A 14600-nucleotide genomic window follows, 5' to 3' on the forward strand; every position below is an offset into this window, starting at 1 on the left:
TATAACAATAAATTATCTGACAATGTTTTGTTTACTAAAGAATGACAATTTCTGCTGGTGGCAGGCATAGATTATTTCATCAAAAAAACATTAAAAGACTGAGACATTACTGACACCATTTGTTATATCAACCAATAGTTCTGATACCCTCTCATTAATCTTTGATAGCTGACAATTTGAGTACAAAGGCATGATGAATCAAAACATATATCAGGTTTAAAAAGAAAATCCTTCAATGCAATCTCAGCATCTAAATGGTAAACACAGAATAAATTCCTAATCTGGCATAGATTGTTTTTTAATTCAAGGGAAAAAAAATATGAATCAGTCTACCTATGTATAAAAATGAGAATGAGCAAAACAGTGAAATGGCTGGGTCCTCACACTGTCTACATTCAATCTCAAGTGTGCCTGTGGCGTAGTACTCAGCTGTCAAGAGGGAGCAACTCAAAGGAGATCACACAATCTATAAACCAGCTGGAAGGAGCCATCCAGACTTTGCCCTGACGAACCCTCTCTGGGCGGTGACTGGACACATCCTCGTAGATGATGTACTGCGTGCAGAAGCGCTGGTCGGAATCGGGTTTGGCGTGGTAGGCGACTGTGTTGATGGTCTGAGTCACATCACTGTCGGGCTTGGGCTTTCTTCTGAGGATCTGGCCCCCAGCTGCAGTGACGAGCTTGATAAGGTTGTCCTTGGGATGGTGTTTGAAGATTCCCCCAAAGTAGAAGTAGCATCCATCAAACAGCTTTGGCAACTGAAATAACAAAAGAAAAAAGCTTGTGCCCTAGCTGGTTTGGCTCAGTGGGTAGAGCATCGACCTATGGACTGGAGGGTCCTGGGTTCAATTCTGGTCAAGGGCACATTCTGGTCAAGGGCACATGCCCAGGTTGTGGGCTCCATCCCCAGTAGGAAGCATGCAGGAGGCAGCTGATCAATGATTCTCTCTCATCATTAATGTTTCTATCTCTTCCTTCCTCTCTGAAATCAATTAAAAATATATTTAAAAGAAAAAAGCTTATTAAAAGCAGATCAAAATATTTTAAAACACTGCATATAAATGAGGGAATTAAAAATACAGTCAGGAGCAGTTAAGCAGTTACTTAAGGAGGTGCTAAGATGTGGTGTATTTCAAGTGAACTCTCTGGGTCATAATAAACGACGTACGCATTTATAGGTTTCCTAGTTATACTTTTTTCCCTAAGACTCAATCACCATCTCAGGTACTTTTGACTCTCATCAGATTTTAGATGTGTTTTGTATAAAACAACCACACACAAAAAAAGGAAGCACAAACTGTTCATCAAATTTCTTTTATCCTAAAATTAATTCCTATTTGGTGGGACCGAAAAGCCCAAAGATTCCTGGGTATCTGAAATATGCTTCAGGGATACGGGCTCAAGTTAAATTATAAGGATACCATCTTTTCCATGGACTTTTATAATTCTGCCCATCTATATTCAGGTCCCTATATATTAACAGCCTAAGGCTCTAGGGCAGCTGCTCGGGAGTGCGGCTACAGGGTTTAGAGATGTATTGCATGGAGCACAATAAATTATGAAACCATGGCCAAGGATCCAATTAGCTATGAAACACACTTCTGTGTGCTTTAAGAAAAAAAAAAAAAGTTTCAGAATTCCCTTGTATGAAAATTTTTCTTCTTCATCATTTCTAATATACATCAACAGGATAATGGAACATTATCCATTAAAAATGCAATATATGGCAATAAAGACATATGGTAACTAAATCCGAGCAGCAGCTGTATGTCTTCTTTCAAGTTCCTTCCTGTATCTGCAACTTCACTTCAGATTCTGAAAGGTTTATGGCAACGTTCAAGATGCCAAAAACCCATTAACAGTGTGAAATTATTACCTTCTAGGTTTTACCGCTCTCCGTGATCATCTCTTAGAATCAAGTGCTTGAAATAAGTACAATTAAAATTTTAATCAGTCACCTGGACTTGTTGAAAGGGCAGGAGAAGTTTCTCCTGATGTGATAATAATATTTAGATATAAGAACAATGAGAGTAGTAGCAAAAGGAAAATACCAGCTGCTCTCGGTTCAGCCTGCTTCTCTGTGGACCTTGAGGAATCTCATATTTCTCTTCCTGTTCGCATTGTTTGCTTTGTAGACATGCCTTCACCCCTGACAAAAAACAAGAACGAGAAATAAATTATCAAGTGAGCATGGCTTCTTTCTCATTGAAAGTAAGCAAGTTACCTAAGCGATTCTTCTTCATGGTTAAGTATTATTTCAAAATAAAAAAGAAACTTTACTTATGCTAAAACAAGTACAATAAAATGGGCCTTCCATATAAAGAAAATATAAAACTTTCCTTCAGAGGGCTGAGCAATGAAGTCATACTGACACTAACAAATTTGTTTCCTTTCTGAAAAACCAAAATCAATACACTACTTCATACACAAATAAAACTCTAAGTTATCAAAATGAAGGTGAATAAAAAGTCCCATTTAGTTAAGCCCACAGCAATCTGAACTTGAATGCTATCATCCGCATGCTCATTCTCCCAATCATGTCTCATCTCCTGTTGGACTATGAGCAAAAGTGCTCTGGTCCACAGCACCTGGCTCAGGGGCCACACTGCAGGGCTCCACATGCTTGTTACAATCAACAACAGCTTCTCCCAGTCATGTCTCCTCTGATATTGGACTATGAGCAATCTGACAAGAAGGAAAGTGCTCGGGTGGCCACACTACAGGGCTCCACATGCTTGATACAATCACCAACAAGCAGAGCCTGCAACATGTTTGGGATCCGACAGGTACACTCTAAAGCAGCCGTGGGCAAACTACGGCCCGCGGGCCGGATCCGGCTGTTCTATCCGGTTCTCTTGCTCTCCCCTCCGCTCCTTTACTTTGAATTTATATTAGTTCACACAAACACTCCATCCATGCTTTTGTTCCGGCCCTCCGGTCCAGTTTAAGAACCCATTGTGGCCCTCAAGTCAAAAAGTTTGCCCACCCCTGCTCTAAAGTCACCCTCTAGAGATGACTTGGTGAGCAACACTGCCTCAGAGCTGCTTCAATTGAGATGTTCCAAGATGCTGCTCAATACATGAAAGTCAGAAAACTGAACAACTCAATACTCCGTCTCTCCAAAAGCAGAGCTTTGTCAAGAGGCTAAATATTCTCTAGACTTGGGGCTACTCATGCATATTCAAATGTAACACTAAACCTTGGCCAATCTATAATTCCCTATCTTGGGATTCTTAATTTGTTAGTTTTGCCTGTGCTTTGGTGTCACGTTCCCTCAATGTTTTTAATAAAAGAATCCTATTTAGCCATGTTTGCTACACTGAATGTCTAAATCTTATTCTTCTCACTAATTTATTATAAATATCATGGTTCTAAAGAAATTGTTTTTGCATGTAGTAAAACTCGTATTTTACAAATATAATTTTTTTAATAATCACTCAATGAGTAAAAAACTTTTTCTAATGAAGCTAATATTAAAATAGTAACTTTACTGTGTATTAAAAATAAGTCTCAAAATGTCTGACTAGGTCAAAGTATTATCCCAGAAACACTGCCAGTGTGTTCACATTACATCATATACTATTTCCATATTTAACACCAAACCCCCAAAACATTAGCAATCTAGCTATATCACTGACTTACATCACACTCATTATTTTACATGTAAACTATTACTTCAACTTTTTATCAAACACAGAGCCCCATTTCTAAATCTCCTTTCTTAATGATATTTGCAGAGCATTCATAACAGAATCTTTAGATAAATGAATATACCAACCTATAAAGCCAAGGACTTAACCCTGAATGCTCCTATGTATCTACTATAACAAGTGGATGGCTAATGTCTAATTACAGAAATAAATAAATGGGCCATGACTATACTTGTTGCTTATTCATTATGGTTTTATTTACTGTCAAAAAAGCATATTAAAATAGTATCTATCAATGCTGATAATGTACTGACATTAGTCACTCAGCAGAATGTAGCCTTAATAGATACTAGAATGAGATAAGCTGGCATCAAGAAAATGAGATGGCAGACACCATCAGGGAAGCATGGCACCTCCACAGGAAGATGCTAGTGCCTTAGAGTGTAAATATGCTTCAAGTCATAAACCTTTCAGTTTTATGGCAGTTGTTCAGTAAATTTCTGTAAAGTAAGGCAGAAATATCCACATTTAATTACTGAGCTGAATGAATACATCCCTCTGATATTCTCTTATTCTAAGGAACAATGTGTCAACTCTCTACCAGACGTCCTCAAACTACGGCCCGCGGGCCACATGCGGCCCGCCAAGGACATTTATCCGGCCCGCCGGGTGCCGCTGCCTGTCCTGCTTAGCAGCCGACTCGTCCCGGGCCCGCAGTGCGCATAGGAATTTGTTCATAGTTTTGTTTTTTTTTAACTATAGTCTGGCCCTCCAACGGTCTGAGGGACAGTGAACTGGCCCCCTGTTTAAAAAGTTTGAGGACCCCTGTTCTAGGCTACCTAATAAAGCTCCAACTAAAGAAAAATATAGTGTGTTTCCCCCCCTGAAAACTAAGAAACAACATTTTGAATGGTGACAAAGTGCTCTGTTACAACTGCTGTCACAGCATAAGGAACATCAAGAATTTCTTAAAAGCTGGGAGTGACATCTAGTTCAAGGGTTGTTAACTATAATGTCTACAAGGGCCAATCAGATTCCAAACAGCTGTGAGGAGCCTGGTGTTAATCAGCAGGAAGTTGTGGAGACAGCAGTGAATGGGAAAATACACATCATACTCAAAGACACAAAAATTAAATGGGTGTGCTGGACACAACCACATAAATTGTATCTTGCTTTGGCCTGATGCTGCATCTAATCAGTCTCTTCCTTTCATAGATAAGGAGACTTAAGTCCTGTGACACAACTAAGATGAGAACTCATATAGCCTCCAATTCCTAGATTAATTTAAAAATGTTTCTTCTTCTTTAATCTTTATTCTTTTTCTTTTAAAGCATCTTAGGAAATGCCAGGCATTCTCTACTTAGATTTACTATATTGTGCCTCTCTTACAAAACCAGTTATTAAATGAATAATAGGAGGATCCTTATTTGTAAGAGATTAGCCGAAGAGCATATGAAATGGCATAAACTGCTGACTACCTTGGGGAAGGAGGTGTGGGGGGAACAATGCATTTGGCTTTGTCTTCAATGGGTTTATTTAATTTACCTACTGCCAAAGTCGCCACTCTAATTTGTACCCTAGGAGTTTCAGAATGAAGATGTACTGCACAGTAGACACGATAATTACACATTTATATCAACTTCCTAGTGAACCTGTTTTGAGATTAACTGTACTGAGTAACTAAACAAGTAGAAAAACAAGAATGAAAAACTTTAAAATAAACTTTCAGCAATTTCAATGGTGATATATAACATCAATGAGGAAATGGAAGCATCTCCCAGCCAAAGCATTATCTAATGAACAAGCCTAAATACAGAAGATGTTTTAAGGTTTTGTTTACTCAATAAAAGTTAATTTCTAACCCTAACCAGTTTGGCTCAGTGGAAGAGCATCAGCCTGAAGGGTCCCAGGTTCGATTCCGGTCAAGGGCATGTACCTTGGTTGCGGGCACATCCCCAGTAGGGGGTGTGCAGAAGGCAGCTGATCGATGATTCTCTCTCATCGATGTTTCTAAATCTCTACCCCTCTCCCTTCCTCTCTGTAAAAAATCAATAAAATATATATTTTTAAAAAAGTTAATTTCCAACAGGAATTCTTAAGTCTACTTTCCATGTTTTCCATGTTAAGCAAAATATCAGAACTTTCCCAACATTCCTAGTCATAAACTCAATGAAAATATGATATATACTGTAACATACATCAAAATTTCAAAATAGGCCATTGCTCAGCAATTTAAAAATACTTTTAAAAATTTAACCAATATATTTTATAGTTGTAATATGTAGTTAATAAACTCCATATTATTCCATCATCTGCCACTAAAATAGTTTAGCACAAAAATAAACTCTTATTCTCTTTTGAAGAAAAAAGCATATGCAAGACAAACTGTTAGCTTTCTCACTAATAATTTCCAAACTGAAATGACTTAACATGGATAAGCTATGTCATTTATGCAAACATAGATTTCTGTATATGCCGAAATTATATATATATATATATATACTGTAAAATGTGTCAGGCCACTGTCGTTATAAAAGATATGCTTTTTGATGGGGGGAAAATAAAAAATAAAAAAGGTATGTTTTATTTTTTTTTTAAATGTATTCATTTCAGAGAGGAAGGGAGAGGGAGAGACAGAAACATCAATGACGAGAAAGAATCACTGATCAGCTGCCTCCTGCATGCCCCACACTAGGGGTCGAGCCCACAACCTGGGCATGTGCCCCGAAAGGGAATCGAACTGTGACCTCCTGGCTCACAGGTCAATGATCAACACTGAGTCTCACCAGCTGGACAAAAGATAAATTTTATATATATTTTTTTATGTTTTACATGTTTCCATATTTTAAGATTTTAACTGAAGCTATCATTTTGCAGAAATGCAGGAATGAATTTCTTATCTTATTAAAACAAAGAGAATCTTTTAGCGCAGGTGTATTCCTGATCATGCCTACCATTTCAGGTAAGTTTTCCTTTGGCCCTGATCGTATTACAGTTTTTATTTATAGGTAAGCAGCCCAATTCCCAAAGTATTGCTTAACTCAGTTATTAACTCACAATCACTAATGAAGCTCTGGTCACCTTAGCAATGCCTGGAATCTGTGCATACTAAAGCAGCTTATAAATTCCAGGCTACAATATTCTTTTTTCCAAAAAAGAAGTTTATCCTATACAGAAAGGTATTCCTTTATTCTAAATCTCTAGTAGCCACTCTTACCTCCTACTTCATAAAAGTATATGCATCTATAGGTGCTTATTTTTATTTTAGCTGTGTGAACCAGTAGTGATACCCATGGATCTATATTAAGCTTAGTCATTTCCATCATTTTAGAAGGAAAAAAGAATCATACAAATGGCAAGGGGTAGGAAAAAGGGGGCTCCTGAATGCACTGCTACCCACCCATGATTACAGAATACAAGACAGAATAATGCTTCCATATGAAGATCTGCTAAATGTCCAAAGGGGGAAAATACCCCTCTATGGAAGGCCCCAGAATTTGCCTAGTCTCTTCAAAAGCGAGAGCTATAAATAAATTCGTATTTTAAAGAATTGTTCTGGAGCTACTGTAAAAGTAAAATGAAAAGTAAATGCTCTACACATGCCGTCATAAACATCTAGATTTGTAACTGAAATACTAGTAGCACTGAAACTCAGAATTAAGTATCACTCTCAGTTAACACCAAATGTCCTAAAAACAATTAAAATACAGAATCAAACATCACTCTGTCAAAAGCAAAAGTCCTAATAAATATGTCATTAGAGCCCAGCCAGTGTCACTCAGTGGTTGAGCATCAACCTATGAACCAGGAGGCCACGGTTCCATTCCCAATCAAGGCGCATGTCTGGAGCCGGGGCATGCAGGAGGCATTCAATCAATGATTCCCTCATATCATTGATGTTTTTATCTCTCTCCCTCTCCCTTCCTCTCTAAAATCAATTAAAATTAAAAAATATATATGTCATTATGTCCAAAATAGGCACTTACGTAACTCAAGACAAAAGCATATTAATACATTTTTTGAAGAATTTCCCTTCTGATTCTATTAGAAAAATAACACTCACATTGTAAAAACAAAATAATTCATTTTTTAAATGCTTTTCTATTAGTCCTTTCAGTAAACTAGGCTATGTTATCACTAAACTTGATAAAAAAGAAATTCACAAGAGGAAACTCTTAAAACCAATGACAAAAAATGGAAAAGCAACAACATACACACAGCAATTTTTGAAAAACTGGGTGACAAGAAAATATAAGGCCAATATTATTAAAATCCACAGTAAAGAGCAAAAGAACAATTAAATAAAGGTTAAAAAAAGTAAAATAAAAGCTAAATACTCCACCTGTGCCAGCATAAACCTCTAGATTTGAAATATCACAGAAAATACTGTCACCAATCATTAGATTTTTGTGATTCCAGATAAATATTATTTAACTAGAGGCCTGGTGCATGAAAATCGTGCACGGGGGGGGGGGGGGGGGAGGGGAGAGGTGGTGGTGTCCCTCAGCCCAGCCTGCACCCTCTCCAATCTGGGACCCTCTTGAGGGATGTCCGACTGCCTGTTTAGACCCGATCTGGGATCGGGCCTAAACGGGCAGTCTGACATCCCTCTCACAATCCAGGACTGCTGGCTCCCAACTACTCACCTGCTTGCCTTCCTGATTGCCCCTAACCGCTTCTGCCTGCCAGCCTGATCACCCCCTAACCACTCCCCTGCCAGCCTGATTGATGCCTAACTGCTCCCCTGCCAGCCTGTCTGCCCCTAACTGCCCTCCCCTGCTGGCCTGATCGCCCCCAACTGCCCTCCCTTGCAGGCCTGGTCCCTCCCAACTGCCCTCCCCTGCTGGCCTGATCGCCCCCAACTGCCCTCCCCTGCTGGCCATCTTGTGGTGGCCATCTTGTGTCCATATGGGGGCAGCCATCTTTGACCACATGGGGGCAGCCATCTTGTGTGTTGGAGTGATGGTCAATCTGCATATTACTCTTTTATTAGATAGGATAGAGGCCTGGTGCATGGGTGGTGGCCAGCTGGTTTGCCCTGAAGGGTATCCCGGATCAGGGTGGGGGTTCCCTTGGGGCGTGGGGCGGCCTGGGCAAGGGGCCTGTGGTGGTTTGCAGGCCGGCCATGCCCCCTGGCAACCCAAGCGGAGGCCCTGGTATCTGGGGTTTATTTATCTTCTACAATTGAAACTTTGTAGCCTGGAGCGGAGCCAAGCCTCCTCCTTGCTCCATGGCGGCAGCCATTTTTTTTTGGATTTATGTATCTTCTATAATTGAAACTTTGTAGCCTTAAGCAGAGGCCTGGGCCAGCCAGGGTGTGGGGAAAGCTTGGCTTCCTCCATTGCCAGGGAAACCCAAGCCTCCCTCCTGCTCTCTGTGGCTGCAACCATCTTGGTTGGGCTTATTTGCATATTCGCTCCTGATTGGCTGGTGGGTGTGGCTAGTGGGCGTGGCTGGTGGGTGTAGGGGAGTGATGGTTAATTTGCATATTACTCTTTTATTAGATAGGATTATGTTTTGAATGTTTCTTTCTTCATTATAGTTTATTATAGTTTTACATATAAAAACATTTTCTCATATGATAGCATGCTATATTTATTTTACTTAATGCATATTAAGAAAACAGGTCAAATTCCATCACAACATATTACTGCATTATAAAATTTTCATAGGCAAAATTTTAAATAATAACTTTAAAACTTTATGAGTAATAATATCAAAAGAATTCTTCTCTTTATAGATGTGGTTAAATGACCAAAGTGGGAGTCAAAAGTCCAAAATTTTTCTTAATTAAATAATTTAAAAATTCACAGTTGGTGTTCTTTTTCAGCTATATATTTAAAGTTCACATATTTATGTAAGAATATTTATTTCCTTTCAGGGGAGGTTGGGGGTAGAGGTAAGAGATCAACCGAAGGACTTGTATGCATGCATATAAGCATAACCAATGGATGCAAGACACTGAGGGTAGGGGGGGTGGGCATGTGCTAAGGGGGTAGGGGAGGCCGGGGGAAGGTCAATGGGGAAAAAAAGAAGACATATGTACTACTATTTGTAATACTTTAAACAATAAAATAACACTTAAAAAAAGAATACCTGTTTTGATTAGAACAATCACCATATGAAACTGTATTTGCTAGGTCTGCCTAACAGGTATAAAAGATCTGGTGGATCAGAGTGGAGAAGTGTACACACACAGGTTATAATTTCCCTGACTGAGACTGAAGCCCTTACCTATCCAATTGTTCTTTGGAAAAACTGTAAAGAAGATACTATTATTGCAACTTGAGAAGTAGAATTTCTTTCCAGAGAACTTGAATTCTGCTGAACAGACACATGTTTTTAAAATGGTTATAAACAAACAGGTACCTACCTACTAATCTACTACTGTTTTCTTTTGATTATTTCTTTGCTGTATGCATTCACACATTTATATATTGTTGAAAGTAGAGATATTAATTGTACAAAACATTTTAAAAATGAAACAATCCTGTTTTTCATACTCCAATGTTAATAAACATAAAAATATAATTCTTTTCAAAGAATGTTGCGAAGTCTTCCAGAATTTTCTTATTTCATATTTAGGTTATTCCCCCAACTTCTTGCTATCTATAATAATAAAAGCGTAATATGCTAATTAGATTGGACAGCTGAATGACCTTCTGGAAGTCATTCCAGATAAAGCCTCACAGTGCGGGCTGAGGCAGAGGCAGTTAGTGGCAATCAGGCAGGCAGGTAGAGTGGTTAGGGGCGATCAGGCAGGCAGGCAGAGGTGGTTATGGGCGATCAGGCAGGCAGGCGAGCAGTTAGGAGCAATCAGGCAAGCAGGAGAATGGTTAGGGGCGATCAGGCAGGCAGGCAGGTGAGCCATTAGGAGCCAGCAATCCCAGATTGCGAGAGAGTGCAGGCCAGGCTGAGGGACACCCCCTCCCCGCAGTGCATGAATTTCATGCACCGGGCCTCTAGTTAGAAATAATAACATAAATAGTTTTGTTTTTTGTTCTTTTATCTTCATTACTTGATTAGGGTAAATTCTCAGAAGGGAAATTATTAGAACAGAGGAGGTTTATTTATTTTTATTTTTAGAGAATTTTGGTAAAGAATTTTTGTAAGCATGAAGTTGCCTAATCAATCTTAGTTGATATAAATGCTTTGGTATATTCATTTTTTGATAATTAGCAAAGTTTGAATAAAAAAATAATTACATTTATTTTTAAAATTCCACAGCATTCTCAATATTCATTTGAAGAAACAAATTTCAATAGAAAAGTAAGAGCATATCAATCTGATTATGAGGTTTATAATAAAATGACATAATGATTGTCTTTTAGGTTCCATCTTCCTCAACTTAAAACAAAAAGGAAAAACCACCCTATTTGGCCCTTCCGAACATCACAGACTCAAGTCCAATGTCAACTGTTTGGCACATTCCCACAGCAATTCCCTTAGGTGCTGAGGACTTTCAAAACTTCTACAGCAGCAATTATATTTAAACTTAAATGAGAGTGGGGAAGAGGGAGAGATTATTAAAGAAAAGATGACAGCCATCTGTTCTCCCCTTCACAATGATGAAAAATGAAGAGGCAGAATTAAAAAAAAAATTTTTTTAAGGTTAGACTACAGGAAATTTTGAAAGCAGTGTACTGAAAGGGCAGGTCAAAAGATATTTTCTCACTGACGGCTCATTTACATCTTTAGGATGCAGTTCTACCTTATTTATACTCTAAGGGATAAATGAAATGACATTTATATATTTTCCATTGTTTCATTCTAGTCACCTCCCTACCAAAACTCACCCTTACACAGAGCTGGTTATAAGTTGCCTATGAGGAGGTTAGTACTAAAACTAGGACTAAAATAGAATCTCAGCCAAAAATTTAATCTTGAAGAAGGAACTTTTCCTATCTCTAGCTCCTATTTCTATAAAATATCTGAAAAATACATATGATGAGATAGAATGGTGCAATAGAAAAATTATGGCTGATTTTCCGAACCTCATGCTAAATCCATTAAGTGAAACATTCTAATACACTCTCCATATACAACGTGGAAAAATAAGGGTTATTAACCAACAAAGACAAAACATGTTTAAACAGAAAACTTCCAATAAATTGAACAGTTTTTCTTTTTGTTAATTTGTTTAATTTATTAAATAAATCAATTATCTACAGAGAACATTTAGTTTCCCCTTGAATCTCCATAGTTTATGGAAAAGCCCATTAAAATAGATTATATTAAAGTTTCTACATAGTTAAGCCAGTAAAGATTTTGTCTCCAACAAGCTAATGAATAACCTCAAATGCAATATCTAGTTTTAATGAGTCACAAAACTTTACAATTAACTTTGAAAGCTCTGCTCCATATTTTCTTTGTTTAATATACATGGTTTCCAGATAGTTTTGAATAGCCCTGAACTTTTTTTAAAATCAAACTGGATGCCTAAGACTAAGAATATAGAAACTGCAAGAAATACATATTAGGAAAAAGAGGTATTTTGAGCATTCTTGCCTATTTTTTACAAACCCAGTGACTATTTAAAGTAATTGTCTCAAGCCCTAAAGCTATTTCTCTTTGGACTCTGTATTGGAAAGTATAGGGTTATGAACGTCAATAAGAGATTCCATCCGTCCTTTACACTGAAAGAATCACTGACATTAGTACATGTTATTCACTACTGTGAGAATCACCAAATAGCACCCTATTAAGTCAGCTAGAGTACATCAGTGATTCTATAAAAATGACACTGACAAGCCATTCAATTGACAAAAACTTCCATTTCTTAAAGAAGGCAGATTTTATGGACATGAATCATGTAGCCTGTATGTAACCAAACGCAAGTTCAGCACATTCACAAGAACCATATACTCAAGTTAAGTGGTAAATGCCGTAACATTCAAAATTTCACATGGCTTCTTTATTACTGACACCTTATTATTATGAAAATCTAGTCCTTCCTGTAACCACTGGCAAGATTTCTGACACAAATTCAGTACAAAAGCATCTAGAATCATGGAACCATTTTAAATCAATTTTTTAAACATTGAGGCCCAGTAAGACTTGCCATGAACTTGAAAGGGAAAAGAAGTTTCAAAAAAAATAGGAATGAGACAAAAAGGAAAACTTTTTTTTCCTATGTAAATGGTTAGTCCAATTTCTTACCATATTTTTTAAATTGGTCATGATTAGGAGAGACTAATAACAGAATGATGAGGACAGAAGGGGTGCCATTGCCAGTCACATCCACTTAGCTGGACAGGAACATATCAGTGGAGACCAGCATCACAAGACAAATGGTAGCTGCCTTTAAAAAGGACATTAAGCCCTAACTGGTTTGGCTCAGTGGATAGAGTGTAGGCCTGCGGACTGAGAGGTCCCAGGTTCGATTCGGGTCAAGGGCATGTACCTGGGTTGCGGGCACATCCCCAGTAGGGGATGTGCAGAAGGCAGCTGATTGATGTTTCTCTCTCATCAATGTTTCTAACTCTCTATCCCTCTCCCTTCCTCTCTGTAAAAAACCAATAAAATATATTTTAAAAAAATAAAAAATAAAAAGGACATTAATACTGCCCTGACCAGGTAACACAGTTGGTTAGAGATTCGTTCTAATAGGCCAAGATTGCTGGTTCAATCCCTGGTCAGGGCATAGGCAAGAATCAACCAATCTACACTAATAAAAGAGTAAGATGCAAATTGACCATACCTTTGCAACGCCCACCAGCCAATCAGGAGTGGATATGCAAATTAACCCAACAAAGATGGTGGGTTAATTTGCATATGCAGGCACCGAGCGGGCGGGGCAGGCAGGACGCAGGCGTTCTGCACGGCCCCAGCTGCTTCGGGCCTCTGGGCAGCATGGGAAGGCGGAAAGCTAGCTCCGGCCGGAGTGAAGGCAGTGCCAGCAGCCAGGGGAAGGAAGGCCCGTTCTTGCATGCATCTTTGTGCATCGGGCCTCTAGTAAATGAATAAAGTGGCACAACAAATCCATCTCTCTCTTTCTCTCCTCCTCTCTCTAAAAATCAATAAATAAAAAGCTTTTTTTTAAATACATGAATACAAAATGCTAAAAGGAAACAGCTTTATAAACCAAATCAACTTCAAACTATAGATTAAATTAATAATAAAATTAAGATCTTAATAAATCAAGCATTTCTACCATAAAAACTTCAAAGCACAAAGCCATAAAACAAAGTTTTTAAAAACTAATTCTGACCCATTATTTGCTTCTTAAAAAGAAAGTTTCATAAAAATATATATATATTATTCTTTGTTTCTTTAAATGTTTAATGTGAAATAATTAGATTCATAGGAAGTCCCATGTGGTTTCCTCCAGGGACCAATGTTAACATCTTACACAACTATAACACAATATCCAAAGTCAGAAGTTGACATTGATACAATCCATAGCTTAGTCCAGGGGTGGGCAAACTTTTTGACTAGAGGGCCACAATGGGTTCTTAAACTGGACCGGAGGGCCGGAACAAAAGCATGGATGGAGTGTTTGTGTGAACTAATATAAATTCAAAGTAAAGGAGCGGAGGGGAGAGCAAGAGAACCGGATAGAACAGCCGGATCCGGCCCGCGGGCCGTAGTTTGCCCACGGCTGGCTTAGTCAGATCTCATCAGTTACACATGCACTTATGTGTGTGTGGTATGTGTGTGTCTGTAGATCTATAATTTAATTACCTGTGTGGCCTTTGAAAGGTAACCCCCACTAGCATCAAAATACTCAACTGTATCATCACAAGACTCCTCTTTAACCCCTTTACCACCACTATTCTTTTCTACAAAAAAGGTCAATCTATTGACCTATTTTAGCCACTGTAACCAAAGTAGATAATTTTGCTATTCAGAAGTAGAAAATAACCTTGTGTGAGTTTTCTTTTTATTTGTCTGTAAGTCCAAAGTGAATCCAAGGTTAAGAAAAGCAAGTAAGTCAAGAGTAGGGAAGGT

The 14600-nt window shown here is 38.3% G+C and overlaps 1 protein-coding gene across 1 annotated transcript in view; it reads right to left on the minus strand.

The window, feature by feature from the left end:
* Nucleotides 1-425: 425 nt before the first annotated feature.
* Nucleotides 426-14600, minus strand: part of BARD1 (BRCA1 associated RING domain 1) — a gene marked incomplete at both ends in the record, with an annotated part of 76514 nt that continues 62339 nt past the window's right edge. The window contains 2 exons of the mRNA XM_080669390.1: nucleotides 426-758; nucleotides 2052-2149. Of these exons, the coding sequence (XP_080525516.1) occupies nucleotides 426-758; nucleotides 2052-2149 (431 nt within the window). The remainder of the gene's footprint in view (nucleotides 759-2051; nucleotides 2150-14600) is intronic.

This window comes from Plecotus auritus (assembly GCF_963455305.1).
Source record: "Plecotus auritus genome assembly, chromosome: 5".
Classification (NCBI taxonomy): Eukaryota; Metazoa; Chordata; class Mammalia; order Chiroptera; family Vespertilionidae; genus Plecotus; species Plecotus auritus.